General features: G+C 47.2%; 1 protein-coding gene across 1 annotated transcript in view; it reads left to right on the forward strand.

Annotated features, from left to right (window-relative positions):
• Positions 1 to 17,228, forward strand: part of Galm (galactose mutarotase) — a 57,610-nt gene extending 40,382 nt beyond the window's left edge. Inside the window, exons 5-7 of the mRNA XM_021218364.2 lie at positions 13,782 to 13,923; positions 15,308 to 15,482; positions 16,142 to 17,228. Coding sequence (XP_021074023.1) covers positions 13,782 to 13,923; positions 15,308 to 15,482; positions 16,142 to 16,219 — 395 coding nt within the window. The 3' untranslated portion in view covers positions 16,220 to 17,228. The remainder of the gene's footprint in view (positions 1 to 13,781; positions 13,924 to 15,307; positions 15,483 to 16,141) is intronic.
• The last annotated feature ends 309 nt before the right edge of the window (positions 17,229 to 17,537 follow it).

Raw genomic sequence — 17,537 nt, forward strand, 5'->3', positions numbered from 1 at the left:
AAAAAAAAAAAAAAAAAAAAAAGAAAAAGAAAAGAAAAGAAAAAGAAAGGTCACTAAGTCAGTAAGCTGTAGACATCGGGTCTTTCATAAGTATCAAGGGATGTCAAGGATGGTAGGGTACATAGTAAGAAAATATGGTGACACCAAGGACCTGGCAGTCTCTGGAGAAAATCAGACCTATCTGGAACCTCACACCTGCGACACAGCCAGAAGGCATGGAGGCCACAGCAGGGCAGAGAGCAACTGCAGAGTGACCTTCTTACCGAATGGCAAATCCCTGTGTTCGGTGCTGATGGAGGTCTAAGATGGAAAAACACTGCCAGGAAAATGCCTTATGTGGGTTTAACCATGAAGCGTTGCCCTCTCACCTGAAAGTGACCTGCGGCTCCGCTCAGCTCTTCCTGCTGTGGACGTCAAGTCATATCTGGAAGCAACACCCTCCCTCCACTGTGAGTCAGAGTCAAAAATCAGAAAGCGCTCAGCAGAGTGAGAAAGAGATTGGGGAGAGCGGGACCCACCCACGTGGTATCAGAATGACATCGTCAACACAACCAGACAGCAGAGGAAAGTGCAGAGGCGTGTGGAGACCGCGGGATCTGTGAAATGTTACCAAAATGCTACCTCGACAGAAAAAGTCCCAAGGTGCTTTTCCTTGTCGGCTGCTGGAATGAAGGAAGAATTCCCACCCAGGGTGTCACTTTTCATTATCATCCTCTTGACGTCGCTTCCTAAAATAATAACTGCCATTCTGGAGATGACTTACCAAGATGGCTTAATTAGGTATCAGACGCATACCTGTGCCCAGGAGTCCCATTACTGCAGGCCTCCTTCTGCAAATCTCTCTGACTATTCCCAACCCAACTAGCTAAAGAGACAGACATAATTGGAGCAGCTGGGCTGCAAGCCAGCTGGGCCGTCCCCATGGAGACCAGACTCTGCTCGGAGTGCTTCCTGTTGCCAGCTTTTCTTCCTCCATTTTGTGTGTGTGTGTGTGTGTGTGTGTGTGTGTGTGTGTGTGTGTGTGTGTGTAGCAGCGCCTCGGCGCTCAGGTCTGTGCATACCAATCACTGGGGAGCTCGTTAAACACAGATTCTGCCGCCATCGTCTCTGGTTGAGCTATGGTTCTCACAAGCCCGTAGGTGAGGCATGTTCTGCTGCTGCTGGCGGTCCTTGAGTCTCCTTCCAGGCAGCTATCAACAAAGCCCCATCTAGCCTGCAGGAGCCTATGTTGCTGTCTCAGTTCGGCACCATTCCTCCCCTTTTGTTGCTCTCCCCAGCTCCTCTATGGTCTCCGGTGGACAGTAGTTCCCTGTGTTCTTCCTCCTCCCTCTAGCCCACCACTTGTGGGCTCCGTCACTAAACGTGTGTTCCTCAGGTAAGTCTTCAGCTAACGGCATTCAGCCAGTGGTCTCCTTAAAGCAGGCAAGCTGAAAGTTCTATTAAGCCACACATGGGTGGGGATGAGGCTCAGTTGGGAGAATGCCACACAGCATGAATGAGGTCTCTGGTCCATCCTCAGTACTGCGTAAAACCAATGGTGGTGACCGCACCCACGATCTCAGCACAGGTGGCAGAGGCAGGATTCGAAAATTTCAGCCTTCTCAGCTGTACAAGCTCAAGGCCAGCCTAGGTTATATGAGACTGTCTCAAAATTAAAAGTTTTAAAAGAAATTAGAAAAAAATAACCCAGTGTCACAGAGTATTCCTCAAATCGACACCCAGCATCACTGCTTTTGTCTCACACCCCAGTAACCCTGGGGTGTAACAGCTGGAAGGCATCACATCTGGATCGCAGAGCTCAACAGCAGCTGGGTGTCCCTGGGAAAGGATGTCGTCATGCTCATTGTCCACCGGGGTCAAAGTATTGGAAAGGCCTTTCTTTTTTCTTTCTTTTGGTTTCTCGAGACAGGGTTTCTCTGTGTAGCCTTGGTTGTCCTGGAACTCACTCTGTGGACCAGGTGGCTTTGAATTCAAGAGAGCCACCTCTGCCTCCCGAGTGAGTATAGCTGGGAGTAAGTGTTTACACCACTACTGCCTGACTTTTTTTTTTTTTTTAATATTTATTTAAATTTGGTCCTGGGGATAGTCTTATTGTATAGCTCCAGCTGTCCTTGAGCATGCTACTTAAACCAAGCTGGCCTGTGCTGGGTGATGGTGGCAAAGAACTTTAATAAGGAGGCAGAGGCAAGTGGATCTGAGTCTAAGGCTAACCTGGTCTACAGAGCAAGTTCCAGGACAGCCAGAGCCACACAGGGAAACCCTGTCTTGGAAAAACAAAACAAAACAAAACAAAACAAAAAGCAGGCTGGCCCCAAACTTAAAGAGATCGGCCTGCCTCTACCCCCACCCCCAAGTTCGGGATTAAATATGTATATGCCTGGCATGCTGGTATCACAGATACGCTATACCACATCCTGGTTGTTATTTTCTTTGCTTACTTATTTTGAAGCTGTCTCATATGCCCCAGGCTAGATGACTATTCTACCAACTGAGTGCTTCTTAAGCCCTGAACAACCCTTTCAAATAAGTACCACCGGGCGCAGCTTCGTTTGAGGAAGCTGAGAACTCAGGAGGAACACACGAGGTACACAGACAAACAGGTAGGCAAGAGATACCTGTACACATAAAAATAAAATTCAACTATTAGACTGTTTCAAAAATAAAATTGCAGGCCTGAGCTGGGTATGAAAAATATATACTTTTTTTTTTTCCAGACAGGGGTTCTCTGTATAACCTCAGCCTCTGAGAATTCAGAGATCCCCCTGCCTCTGCCTCCTGAGTTAGAAACATGTGCCGCCGCCACCTGTCAGATCTGAGGCAGGAGGTTGATAAATTGGAGTTGAAGACAGCCAGTGCTACATACTGAGTTATCACCTCAAAAGATGTTTTAAAGTGGGTGGGTGGTGGGATGGCTCAGTGGTTGAAAGCACTTGTTGCTTTTGTAGAGGACCCAGGTGTGGTTTCCAGTACCCACATGATGGCTTACGACCATCTGTAACTGCAGTTCCAAGGGATCCGACTGCCCTTTGACCTCCATTGGCACCAGGCACACAAGTGGTATACACATATTGGTGCAAGGAAAGCACTTGTAAAATAAAAATCTTTTTGACAATTATTATTTTTTTTTAAACAATGGTTCAGTCCTGATCACTCCTTCTGTGGAGTCTGATTGCCAGACGGGAAGCAGGATGCTCCAGGGAACTGGAGTTAACAGCTGTTGGTGATGATGACTTCTGATACCCACTGAAATTCGGGGGTATTCACCTAATCTCTAGTCCCACTTGGCCCCATTTTGGGAGCTGTCATTAGGAACGAGGCCTGCTTTATTCAATGCTTCATTTCCCTACTATTTCTGAAAACTGTTGACTTGCTCACACGGAGTTGAGCATCTCTGCCTTTGTGTGTTTGTTGTATGCGCTGATAGAAAATGGAGGGGTTGTAAATGTTGCAGGAGGCCCTGGTGTGGTATCTGGACTCTTTGCTGAATTGCTGTAAGAGGAAATCAGCCAGTATATTCCTGACTGGCTCCCTGACCAGTGCCTGGCGATGTAACTGCAGCGTTCCAATCAGGGGAGAACAGCATGCTCTGTGATGCTTCGTTGGATAGGAAGCCTGTCTTCTGTAGCCGGCAGGTCAGGGATCTTTAACAAGGGAGGTGTAGCTGGGCTTAGGACGATCTGTATGTGAACATGCACTGTACTGGAGAGAAGGTCTGTAGCTGCTCCAGTATTCCTAAGAGAATTCATGATTCAACACACAGTTTAAAACCCGTTGTTCTAAATGTTTATGTAATGTAGAGTAAAAAGTGAAAAACAGAACAGAAATAGCCTATTCCTTTTGTTTTGTTTTGTTTTGTGAGACAGGGTTTCTCTGTATAGCCCTGGCTGTCCTGGAACTCACTTTGTAGACCAGGCTGGCCTTGAACTCAGAAATTCGCCTGCCTCTGCCTCTGCCTCCCGAGTGCTGGGATTAAAGGCGTGCGCCACCACACCCCGCTGGAAATATCATATCCTATTCTTAAATGAAACTGGCCATGCTCAGTCAGTCTCCTCTTAGCGCATATGTGTGTGCATGCATGTACAGAACAACCAAAACAAGCTAATTGTGTGCCAAATAGATGCCCGTATTAGCAATATCTTATAAATGGGGAAATTGAAGTCTGTGCTAGGGCAGGCAGGGGATGAGCATACAACTATTTCACTGTAGCCCCCTTTTGATCAACAGTTCATAAGAAGCAAGTTACCATCTACCTTGTTTCTTATGTCTGTAACTTTCATTTTTTCAAAACCTATTTCTAGTGACATTTCTTAAATGCCTTAACCTCCCTTTTTAGCCCACCATCCACCAGAGGTAGTGGAAAAGAAAGGATACAGGGGAAGTGGATCTGTTTAGAAAGGTTCTTTGGAGCAACTCCCGTCTGTGTTGTCTGGAAATCAGCAGTTCAGTTCACAGGTCAGCAGTGGCAGCTCGATCCACTCGCAAACACTTCATGGATACACCAGCAGTCTAGTTCGGTAGAGTTGGGACAGCAAACACAAATCAGCAGCAATGGCACTGCCTAGCAGAGACAGGCTGACCTCAGCCTCAGCAGGAGACAGTAGTAGGGACCAGGAGGAATGCCAGAAGTTCTCAGCTGTGCCTCTCTCATCGAATCAAAGATCAGCAAAGGCTGGAGACCAACAAGCACTGCACAGCTAGCTCTCCCAGCAAGCCTGTCACTGTCCCTGGTGTCCTCTCTCCAAACATCACATGTCCTCCACGGGTCTTTCCTTGGCATGTACATCTGTCTCAGCTGACATCACTCGCCAGTCAGCCCAAGTCTTCAGAAACAGTAAGAAAGTATAGCACACAACCAGAAGGTTTTGTGGCAAGCTTCTCTCTATAGAGTCCTGATTATTTAGCTCAACTCTGTAATGTAAGGTGGACGAATACATGCAAGTTGTTAGCAATGAATCTTTTATCACGTGTCTTTTCTCGTGCTTGCTTTAGCAGAGCATCCTCTTTCCTGGATCTGCTTCAACAAAACGTTCCTTCACGTGTTTGCCCCAGCAAAACATCATCTAACTGACTTTCCAAAGAACCCTTAAGTCTCCACTCCATATGTCTTTTACTTACACCCTCAATTGTAAGAGCTCAGAACCTCTTAGGATTCATGCAGTATTATATAAATGTGTCTATCTTGTGTCCCAAGCATAAGTTCATAAGAAGCAGAAGTGTATCCCTGTGTCATCATCTCTGGTCCCTCCTCTCATTAGTCAATCCTGACTCATCTCCTAAGGTTATACGCACAATCATGGCATGTCCACAACCCTGTAAAAGTTTATATTGTAAGTCTGTCTCTGCCATCTGATTCTAGGCTTCCTGAGGTCAGTTTAACACACACACACACACACACACACACACACACAAGTTGGACTCCAAAATTCCTGTATGTGTGTATGCGCATGCGCATGAAAACCACAGGATAAGCGTGGCTATTGTCCCTTTGGCTCCATCCTTCCTGTTTTGTGAGGTCTTTCGGTGGCCTGGAACTTAACAAGATGGCTGTCTTGGCTTGCTGGCCAATGAGCTCCCAGCAGCTCCCTTTCTGCATCTTCCTGGAGCTGCTTCCTTACATGAATTCTGCGGAATAACTCAGGTCCTTGAGCACTTACGTGATCACCCCAGTCCCGTCCAAAAGTGATCTCAAGGACCCATGCTCCTGATATACGCTCTCTCGAAGGCACTTAAAAACAGTGTGGCTGGGCACGGTGGCTCATGCCCTTAATCCCAGCACTTGGGAGGCAGAGGCAGGCGGATTTCTGAGTTCGAGGCCAGCCTGGTCTACAAAGTGAGTTCCAGGACAGCCAGGGCTATACAGAGAAACCCTGTCTTGAAAAATCAAAAAAAAAAACAAAAACAAAAACAAAAACAAAAACAAAACAAAACAGTGTGCAGAGGGGAAGATGGAGGGAGAGAGGCCTCCATAGAGTCTTGTCAGTCAGTGCTGAGAGACAAACACACCCTAGAGCGATTACTGGAGCTATATTACAAATCATCCCAACACAGTCATTTATTGTCTGTTTCTGTTAGGACGAATGTTAAAACATATTAAATTCTAGTTTTCCTTCCCAGTCCTGCTCCTAGAATGACGAATCTGAGACTAACTATTTATTATTTAATGACTAGGCCATAAGCTTTGGCTCACTCCCTGCCTAGCTTGTAACTTACTTAACCCATTCAAGCTTTGCTGTGTATACCATGTGGTTAGCTACCTCTCTTCAGTCCTGGCCTCCTTCTCTCTCTCAGCATCTCCCTGAGTTCATCTATCTGCTGGTTTATGCCTGTCTCTTCAGTCCCTCCCTCTCTCTTCTCTCTGCATCTCCTTTTATTCTCTCTCTTCCTGCCAGGGTCCCACTTCCTATTTCCTGCCTCAGCTCATTGGCCATTGGCTTTTTTATTGGCAGGCAATGCTTATAAGACATTTTCTCTATGGGCAAGACATTCTCTTGGGCCTCCAGCAAAGACCAGGGCGGGCACATAAACATCTAAAGATGTTTCTTCAGTGTTTGGTGTTGGCGTCAGTTTTTGGTTGGGAGCTCAGTTGAGGCTGTCACCCTAACTGCACACCACACACACACACACACACACACACACTCATCCTTGTGACTTGAGCTTCCTAATAGTATGGTAGCTGGGCTTCAAGAGCTCATGTCTTGAGAGCAGCCAAGGCTGAAGCCATTTTATATCTCATAACCGTGTCTCAGGAATCACACCCCAGCAGCTCTCTTGTTTGAGGTGGTTATTAAGGTGCACGTAAGCTCAAAGAGGAAAGAGATGCCAGCTGTCAGTGAGGGTGTGTCAGTGTCATGTCAGCAAGGGCACACAAGGGACGGGAGTAGACCAGGGTTCAGTCTGCCACAGACATGAAGAAAGGCCACATCCCTCAGGGAGATGAGAGAGGTCAAGGCCAGTGGGTTGCAGAAGAGCCTGTGAGCTTTCTCTTCACTTTCAGAGAGTGAATAATTATCAATCTGCCAACGGTTACAAAGAGGGAGGCTGACTCTGGTGATGGACTCTGTCTTCGGTGATCAGATCCATTTCTTGCAAATCCCGAGGAGCACAATTCAGCTACTGCAGCTAGAATGGCGTGCTCATGAGCTGTTGACCCCGTCCACATGCCCTTTCTCCTGTCCTGCCCTCACATCCGGATGGCAATCGCTCCAACACCATTCCTGTCACCATCCATAACCATGTCAGTGTTCACGGGCGGTATCCTGGCCCCCGGCCTTGTCCTCTCACCTGCTCACTGTGACTGTCTTGGGTCTGACTAGTCTCCTCCCAGGGCAGCCCTCCGGCCACTCTTCAGGATGTCTGTCTCTGAGAGCCCATCATCCTTCAGCACCACAAGAACCTGTCCTTTAGTTCCGTTCACTGTCACCCACCCACTCGTGACCTCGCTTCCACCCCTACCCTGCCTCAGCGTAGGTCAGGAGCTCATCACTGAAGAGCTCCCCTTTGCACATGTCCTCAACTTTCTGGCCTCTCTCCCTCCTGTTGTCGTTTGCCAGCAAGCCCTAAGCTGTTCCAGCCAGGCTACGCTCACCACAGCTGCTACCCTGTAGCCAGGTGAGCAGCACGCGAGGGATCCTTACCGCTGGGTGTCCTCAGGCTTTGCTGGAATGAGGAAGTGGGGATCAGTCAAACCACTCCTGTGCCCTTGAGCTGAGCCGCCACGTCTTCGGGTCAGAGGTCACCAGCTAGCTGCCAGGCTTTCGGTTTTAACACACACCCAGCCATATCGGGAGGATACGAGGTAGAATGGACAGACGGACGGATGGACGGACAGACAAGGATGGATGGGTCTGGTGGCTTTCAGATTAGAAAGTCTGTGGACACACTTTCCATTTCATTTTCATTTCCTGTGCTTTCAGCTTTGTTCAAAACATGATTGACATTTCCTTTCTATTCTTAGCCCAAAGCAGAAACTCACATATGCAGATTAACCGAAGGTAAAAGAGCCTGTTCATTTTCCAGAGTCTTAGAAAAATCAAGAGGACCTGGGGGGGTGAGGGTGGAAGGTGCTGTCCCCACGGCAGACACATCACAGTGTGCCATCCTTGACACTGGAAGGCTTTGAGGTCTGGAGCTGTTATCACTTCAGGCAAGTCCCTTTTGCACCTGGGTCAGTGTCTCTGCGAAGCGAGGGGTCTGCTTCAGACCACTCACATGAGCCATCTGGACCTTTCGATCTTTGTCACAGACCACTGCCACCTTCATAGTGGCTCCCGTTTTCCAGCACTGGTCTCAAGCACATCAGCTTTTCCCTCAAGCAAAGGTTCTAGCTCAGGCCAGCGACTATGGAGGACAGGAAACTGCTCCTGCCCTTTTGGAACTCACCTTTGGCAGAGGCGTAAAGTCTGGTAGTTAGACCGCAGTGTAGTAAATGTCTGAGCAAGTCTGTGTCCGTGTCTGATGATAACAAAGAGGAAGAGAGGATCAGCCTGCCTGTGATTTTGCTACTGTTATGAATTGTGATGTAAATGTCTAATAGGTAACACCTGTGAGAGGAAGAGCTCCCGGGAGAGAGGCTGTTGGAGATGCTGTTGGATGGTTTAGACAGTACTCTGACTTCTACTGTTGTTTTGGGTTTTGTAAATGTAGGTATCTGAGTCAGGCTTTCTCTAGTATGTACCTCTGGCTGTTCCGGAACTCAGGACATAGGCCAGCAGAGCAGGCTGGCCTGGAACTCGCAGAGATCCACTATGCCCGACTTTGTGTTTTTAAACTATGTCACCCAGGTTGATCTCAAACTGGAGATATTTCTGCCCAGTCCCTAGGGGCAGCTATTACAAGCATGTACCATCGTATTATAGGTGATTCTTTTTTTTTCCCTGTTGTTGCTCTGTACCCCTGGGTGGCCTTAACCTCCTGTCTCATCCTTGTAATGCTGAGATCACAAGTATATATCACACCATTCAGAACTTGGAGAACACCCTTTTATTTTTCTTTCTGAGAGTGTTCTTTTTTTAATTTTATGTATATGGGCATTTTTTTTTCCTACATGTGTGTTTATACATTGTATGCATACCTGGTGCCTACAGAGGTCAGAAAAGGACATCAGAGCCCCTGGAATTGACATTAACAGACATTTTATGAGCTACTGTGTGCATGCTGGGTTTTGAATCTGGGTCCTAGAGTTGAACCTGGGTCGTATACAAGAGCAACTGGTTTGCTCTTAACTGCTGAGCTATCTCTCTAGCCCTAAGGAATATTCTTAAGTAATGAGTTGGACTTTACCAGAGTATGGTGGGAGTCACAGAAAAAGACATTCCACTTACTAAAAAGTCCCAAGGACATGGTAAATCTAGGGGACAAATTTCATTATTTCCACACATCTGCCTATGAAACACATGACAGCATATTAATGAAAAAAAATAGATTAAGCTGGGCTATGGGGATGCACACCTTTAATCCCAGCGATTGGGAGGCAGAGGTGGGTGGAGCTCTGCGTTCTAGGCCTGCCTGAGCTAAAGAGTGCATTCCAGGAGCTTCAGAGCCACACACAGAGAAACCCTGTCTTGAAAGACTGAAGAAGCCGGGCCTGGTGGCACATGCCTTTAATCCCAACACTCGGGAGGCAGAGACAGGTGGATTTCTGAGTTCGAGGCCAGCCTGGTCTACAAAGTGAGTTCCAGGACAGCCAGGGAAAACCCTGTCTCGAAAAACAAAAAACAAAAAACAAAAAACAAACAAAACAAAAAACAAAAGACCAAAGAAACAAAAAAAATTATGTTTGAATCATATGGCTTCTTGTCATTTAGCAAAGAAAGGAAAGGAGGGAGGAAGAAATGAAGGAAAAGAGAGAGAATTATTCTAAATTTGTCTGTTTGTTACAAAGTCTCTCATGTCAGTGGCTCTCAACCTTCCTAATGCTGCACCCTTCACTACAGTTCCTCGTGCTGCGGTGACCCCCAACCATAAAACCATTTTTGTTAGTACTTCATAACTATAATTTTGCTGCGGTCATGAATCACAATGTAAATATCTGATGTGTGACACCTGTGCAAGGAGGTCTCGACCCACAGGTTGAGAACCACTGTTCTACATCGTCATGGCTGTCCTGGAACTTGGTGTGTTAATTAGGTTGGCCTCCAAATCACAGAGATCCTACACCCTCTGCCTCCCGAGTGCTGGAACTAAAGGCGTGCGCCGCCGACCACAGCTCTTCCAAATTTCTAATTTTGTGTTAAGGCACAGTTTTTAAGAATTAACCCTCTCAAACTTCTGCTTGATGCTGTATGTGTTACCCTTATATGCCGATTCATTCATGTGTGGATAGGCTTCTGACAGCCAAGCTTATCATTCATCCAAAACGTCTATGTCGCACGTAACCCAGCAACAGGTATGCAGCACGGGACGGCAGTTCCCTGACAGGAAGGGTTAGTAGGCGCTGACCTGCAGTTTTGCTCAATATTGGCGAAGCAGGCCTGCAGTGTGCCCTGTCGTGAAATTCCGTGGCTGCTTTTTTTTTTTTTTAATCTTTTTTTTTTAAGATTTATTATATGTAAGTACACTGTAGAAGACACTCCAGAAGAGGGAGTCAGATCTCGTTATGGGTGGTTGTGAGCCACCATGTGGTTGCTGGGATTTGAACTCTGGACCTTCNGAAGAGCAGTCGGGTGCTCTTACCCACTGAGCCATCTCACCAGCCCCAAAATCTTTTTTTTTTTTTTTTTTTTTTTTTTTTTTTTTTGGTTTTTCGAGACAGGGTTTCTCTGTATAGCCCTGGCTGTCCTGGAACTCACTCTGTAGACCAGGCTGGCCTCGAACTCAGAAATCCACCTGCCTCTGCCTCCCAAGTGCTGGGATTAAAGGCGTGCACCACCACGCCCGGCCTTCCGTGGCTGCTTTTATATCTTACAGTTTTCTATGTATACCTTGTGGAGAAGTATTTATAGGCAGTTTTGACATGCCTGGGGCAATTAGGCCTGTCACAAGGTAAGAGTGTAAGTCAAGTATGGCTTTCAGAAAGGGTTAAATGTAAACAGGAAGAGGTGTAATATAAGCTGTCACACAGGATAGAGGTTGGTGGAACTAAAACTCACCCCAAGCTCGTGAGTTTCATAAGAATGCCTTTTAGTGTGGAAACTAGGCTTGGCGAGGAGCACAAGTTCAAAGTCAAGGCCATCACAGGGACCGTGAAGACTGGTACCAGAGTTTGAATCCCTCTGACTGGAGAGAGGATTGACCCCACAAGCTCTTCTCTTCTCCCAGCATGGTATGAGCACCCATGCACACGTATCCCCAAATACATGCAATATTCAAAATTTGTAGATCTTTGTGATCGGTCTGGGAGGCGTTTGGCCACACAATTGGTGCATAATAAAAGCAGACAGGCAGAAGCCACTTGACTCCGGGATGATGATGGGCAGCAAGAAGGTGTCCCACAGCAGACATCTGGGTAGCATGAAGCCACATGTTTACTAATAAGATTTCCTGACAGAAGAGCGTCCTAAACCCTGTGACTCACAGGCTGCGAAATCAGCGGGCTGCCCTCTAACTCTTCTATAATTTCACAGGGTTCATTGTAAAGAAAGTCTGTCTTCAGGTCTGCTGCTGTGTCAGAGGCCCACCAGACACCACAGAAATAATAAAAAAAAAAAACATTACCCAGGGGCTGGAGAGATGGCTCAGAGGTTAAGAGCACTGACTGCTCTTCCAAAGGTCCTGAGTTCAAATCCCAGAAACCACATGGTGGCTCACAACCACCCATAATGAGATATGATGCCCTCTTCTGGGGTGTCTGAAAACAGCTAAAGTGTACTTACATATACTAATAAATAAATCTTTGGGGAAAAAAAATTACCCAGAAATCCAGAAAATGGAAAACTCTATCTCAAGGAGAAATGAAATGTATCCAGCATACATGGAGGTAAAGAATGACCATCATGGCTGCTGTCTGTTCTCAGACAGAAAAATTATCTCTACAGTCAGCCATGGCAGTGAGCACCTTCCATCCCAGCAGGAAAATAGAGGCCATAGGATCTCTGTGAGTTCAAGGCCAGCCTGTTCTCCATAGTGAATTCCTGGAAAGTCAGAGCATAATACTACATAATAGATAGTATATAATTAACTATTAGATAATTACACAATAGACTGTCTCTATTATAATTATAGATAGATACATCTAGATAGATATAAAGAGATAGGTATAGCTAAATAGAGATAAGTATAGATATATCTATAATTATAGATATATATATAGATAATATAATAATTACATAGTAGACTGTGTACCAAAAACATAAAACACGTGTGTTTTAAATATTATATGTGAGTGTGTATTTACAATAAAGGACTGCCAAAACCAAAATGACAGTTGAACAATTGTATAGTGAACAACCTTGATAAATATTTTGCAAAAAGAATGAACTATAGAAACTTAAGATGGCCACATGTATCTTGATAAGCTTCTCCACAAACTGGCTTGAGTAAACTTAAATGCTAAAAAAAACCAAAATGTACCCAGTGGATCCCCACCATCTAGGATTTGGCCTTTGAGATCCAAAATTAGCTACTGATTCTCCCAGAACTAATCAGGATGCCGAGGACTGACTGGCGCGTGCGCAGCAGCTGTGCTTGCTCCAGTGCTGCTAGCGCCATCTCCTGGGAAGTGGGCGCCTTTACCGTCTATTCGAAGGGATAGAAACCTAAGACTTAAAGAGTTTTGAAAAGGGAGGCAGGGTTGGCTCTCCCAAAGAAGGAATAGGGAAGCTGGGGAGGTGGGGGGGGGGGGGGGACGGGAATAGAGAGCTCAATCTTTGTAAAGTGCTGCCCTGCAGGTATAAGGACCCGAGTTCAGTCCCCATAATATACAGAGAAAAGAAAAAACAGTCAAGATGGCATAGGACTGGGCAGGCCGAACTCGTAGACCCTGGCACTCACTGGGCCAGTCTAGAGTCGTCAAGTCCAGGCCAGTAAGAAACACTGCCTCAAAGGGGAACATGGGTAGGGCGTGGTGGTCTATGCCTTTGATCCCAGCGTGAGAGGAAGAGGCTGGCCTGGTATAGAGAGACCCTGTCTCAAAAACAAAAGAAGACGAACATTTTACCGTAACCGAGACCATAAAAAAAGCCTCAGCCGTTTCCTATGGTAAAAGAGACTTAGCCAACATGGAATGCTACTGAATCCAGTTTTATATGAGTTCCGAAGGCTTGATCTCACGACCTCTCTGAACCATCTCCCCAACTCAGAATTTTTGTTTAAGTTATTTTTTGTTTTATGGGTTGTGTTTGTTTTAGAGATAAGACCTCTGTCTGTCTGTCTGTCTGTCTGTCTTGTTTTGGTTGAAACAGGGTCTCTCTACATAGCCCTCGCTGTCCTGGAACTCGCAGAGATCTGCCTGCTGAGTGCTGGGATTAAAGATGGGATTAAACAATCAGCACACTTGAACTTCTGATCCTCCTGCCTCTGCCTCCTATGTGCTGGTACGATGTAGAGTGCTCCGTGTAATTGAAGCACAGCATTTCTTATGTCCAGTGGAAACGCTCTGCCAATAGAGCTGCACCCCACCCCTTTTGTCCATGTTACATTGATTTAGACACAGCATTTGGCAATCGACTGCGTATTCTGATCAGGGAACCCAGCAGCTCATTCCCGTCCTTGGGATCCAGACTCCCATCTTTTCTACAAATTGAAAGAAAGGCTGAGAGAATTGCACCAGTGTGTCATGAGGACAGCGTTATCTAAAGCGTCGGCCTTGGTAATAACCACCTTTGTCTTCTCCAATCTCTTCCCAGGAGTCATTGCTCCAGTGGAAGGAACTGCCTTTGACCTGAGAAAGCCGGTGGAGCTTGGAAAACACCTGCAGGATTACCACATCCATGGTTTCGACCATAATTTCTGTCTGAAGGAGTCAAAAGAAAAGAAGTTCTGTGCAAGGTTGGGACTTGGTTCTTAGTGTCTCTACATGGGAGAAGAAACCGCAGTTATTTTGAGTAGCATTCCCTATGGCAGTTTCAATAGCACCTAACGGGAGCAGAGGTCAAATGCCACACCCCATCGTAGGATCCATCCTCCCCAACCTCACATCCTTCCTGTCGCCTTACCCAGCATGCTCTCTGGCTTTCCATCTCTGTGTATACTATAAGCCCCTTTTCTCTAATTCTCTGAGGCCCGAATCCCCTGTTCTGGCCCCCTGCCTTCTCTGAACTCCAGAGCCCTTGGTCCTTTCCTCCTTGGAGCTCTGGGAACAGAGCCCTCTTAGGTCCCCCTGCTCAGCAAACCTTCCTCCTGTGTACCTATGGCTCCTGTCCTCACCACCCCTACCCAAGGAGCCCTTCCCACCGTCTCCCCATTGATTCAGATCCTGGGCCTCCTCTTCTAAACATTTTTCTCCAGCCTCTTGTTTGACAATGTATTTTGCTTTTAATTATTTTTTTGTTGTTATATTATTAGTGTGTATTAGGGCGAGGATGGAAGAACGGAGAGGGAAGGATTGAGGGAGGGAGAGAGAAAGAGAGAGACAGAGACAGAGAGAATATCTTTCAGAAATTTATTCTCAAGCTTGTACTGGCAGAGCCATCTCAGCAGTCCAACATACTTTGCATGATTTCTATACGACTTGCCTACTGGTGGAAAACTGTGTGACACAGGCCTTTATCTCCTTTTGACAAGAAGTACAGACCCAGGCTAGGCAGTGTGGGCACAGGCCTTTATATCCTAGCACTCAGGAGTTTGAGACAGGCATATGTCTAAATTTGAGGCCAGCCTGGTCTACAGAGTGAATTTCAGGACAGCCAGGGCTACACAGAGAAACTCTGTCTTCAAATCAATCAGTCTTTTCAGAACCCTGTAGCTGGACATGGGAACTGGAAAGGGGAGGCAGGGGGGCGGCATACCCAGGCCTTTACTCCCAGGACTTCAGAGGAACAGGCAGGTAGCAGTCTGAGTCCCAGTGCAGCCTGGGTCACACCCTTGGGGAATATGACTCATGGCGGTGTCAGAGTGCTCACGAACAATTACAGGGCCCTGGGTTCCATCCTGAGCATCCCAAGGGGGGAATCTCAAGACCCTTGAATTGCCTCCCTCCAGCCTGGCTGCTCCTCCCCAGCTCCCATAACTGGGCGTGGTCAGTCTGTGTTACCATTCCCCAGAGAGGCCAAGATCATCTGACAAGTTGTTTCTCAGTTCTTCCCTGGGAAGAATTTTTGTCCTGTTCTTACCTCCTGTGCCCTGCCCCTGTTCTTTAGTCAGGTCTAACTCCGGTGCCAAAGCTGTTTTCTGGCCTCTCCCCCACTCAGATCGGCTTGTCTTTACCCCCCAGGGTGCGTCACGCTGCAAGTGGGAGGATCCTGGAAGTATATACCACTCAGCCCGGCGTCCAGTTTTACACAGGAAACTTCTTGGACGGTACCCTGAAAGGCAAGAACGGGGCGGACTATCCCAAGCACTCAGGCCTCTGCCTCGAGACCCAGAACTGGCCTGATGCGGTCAATCAGGTAAAGCCACTAGCTCGCTTGTCAGAGTTGCGTCGATCCCCTGTCACGAAGCATGGCAGGTCACAACCCTCGCGTGGGGCTGCATGGTTAAAGTCCACGGCTGTGCTTTTCCATGTGTACAACCCCAGAAAATCCACAGCCAATGGCACACATTTTGTACCATCATCTTTCCCCAGTGTTTCTCCTGATCCACATTCATTCTCTGCACTTTCTTGGGAAGCGGGGGCTGTGCAGGGACAAGCCACGGAAGTCAGAGGACCACTTGCAGGGGTTAGTTCTCTCCCTCCATACGGGTTCCAGTGATGAAACTCAGGTCGTTAGCCTTGGCCTTAAGCACTTTCACCCTCTGAACCATCTCACCAGCCCACAACCACTCTGCTGAGAGGCCCTCCAAACCTTCCTGTTGGTTCTCACTTCCTCTCTGGTTGTTACTTAGCGCATCCCTCCTCAATGTGTCAGTCACGGGAAGAAGCTCTGGCAAAGTAGGCTTGCTTGGGGCTGTAGGGGATTTCCGTTCATCTCACGCAGATCTGTAACACACAGCCCTCATACCGGTGTGGTCCACAGACCCTGCTCCAGACACTAGTACCGAGGCACACGATGGCTGTTTGTATAGCCACGATGGCTGTTAAGGTCTAACTGCTGGTTTCCCTTCACAGCCCCAGTTCCCTCCGGTGCTGCTGAGTCCTGGAGAGGAGTATAACCACACCACCTGGTTCAAGTTCTCTGTTGCATAAAGAAGACAGAAGATGGGACCTGGTTCGGGGCCAGACTGGTCCCCACTCACCTGCCTTGCTTTGAAAGTAACCCTGCATGTTAAATCATACAGATAGCAGTGCCACGATAATCAGCGTGAATACTGATATCCTTTCCCAACAGCTGGCTACAGGCTGTGTCTGATGATCAGCTCGGTTCTCTGTCTAGTGCCATCACCTAAGGTCTGATCCTGGTGGAGAAGTGGTACCCTGGACTCTCCTGATTTCATAGGCTCCATCTTTCCATCCTGGTTCCATCTTGTCTATTTTCTTTAAGCCTTCCTTTCTTTGACAGAACTCTGTTTTCCTGCCTCCTCTTTGACTTCAGACTACCCCCCTCCAGAAGTTTTAACCAGGTCTTGAGTTCAAGCTGTGAGAATTAAAGTCCCCGTCTGTGCCCCTACCTCAATCTGCCTGAACATTCCTAGGGTCACTGATGGACAAGCAGGGTCTTGGACCCTGCTCCGTCAGAGCCTTTCTTCTCAGACTTCCGTAGGAGCTAGAGATGGCTGAGCAATGAGGAGCACACACTGCTCTTGCAGAGGACCAGAGTCCACCCTATCAGGCTCTAGGGGAACAAGCACCTTCTTCTAGCCTCCAGGAATCCCACACTCATGCACATCCACACAATCCACAACAGTTAAAAAATAAATCTTAAAAGGTGAGTTGAACTCTCTCTTTAGAGATGGTGTAATTTAAATTGTAAGATCCAAATACCCAGAAGAATGTCAATGTTCCTGCCTTTGAGGTTAACTAGGAGCTTGGCTGAGGTATAGCAAGATGCACAGGCACAGAAGGCAGGAGCCTCTCACCAACAGAGCCCAGAGCATTCAACTTTGCACTGGAAGTAGATGATCCCTTAAGATGAAGTGGGCGGAGGCTCCTCATTTCCTCAAAGATTACATCATCACCGCTGGAAAAAAAATATATATATAGTTTATGTTATTATCTGCTACAGTCAGTTCAAATAAAACCAAAAATTTCCTCTTCAGATGACTCTTGTTCGTGTGTATGTGTGTGTGTGGGGGGGTAGCACTCATGCGTGTGTCCATCCCTGTGATGGTGAGAGGATGATTTTAGACATCTCCCTCTCCATTTCTTTCCCGTGAGTCAGTGCCTCTCCTGAGCCCGAGGCTCAGCTTTTTTTTCAGTTGGGCTGGCTGCTGGGAAGCCTCCTCTGTCCCCAGCACTCCCTAAGCACTGGGGTTACACGTATGCATGACGGTACCCAGACTTTTGATCTGGATCTGAACGCAGGTAGCCATGTGTACAAAGCAAGCGCATTCACTCGCTGGGCCAT

The sequence above is a fragment of the Mus pahari genome, chromosome 18 (assembly GCF_900095145.1).
Source record: "Mus pahari chromosome 18, PAHARI_EIJ_v1.1, whole genome shotgun sequence".
Lineage (NCBI taxonomy): Eukaryota > Metazoa > Chordata > Mammalia > Rodentia > Muridae > Mus > Mus pahari.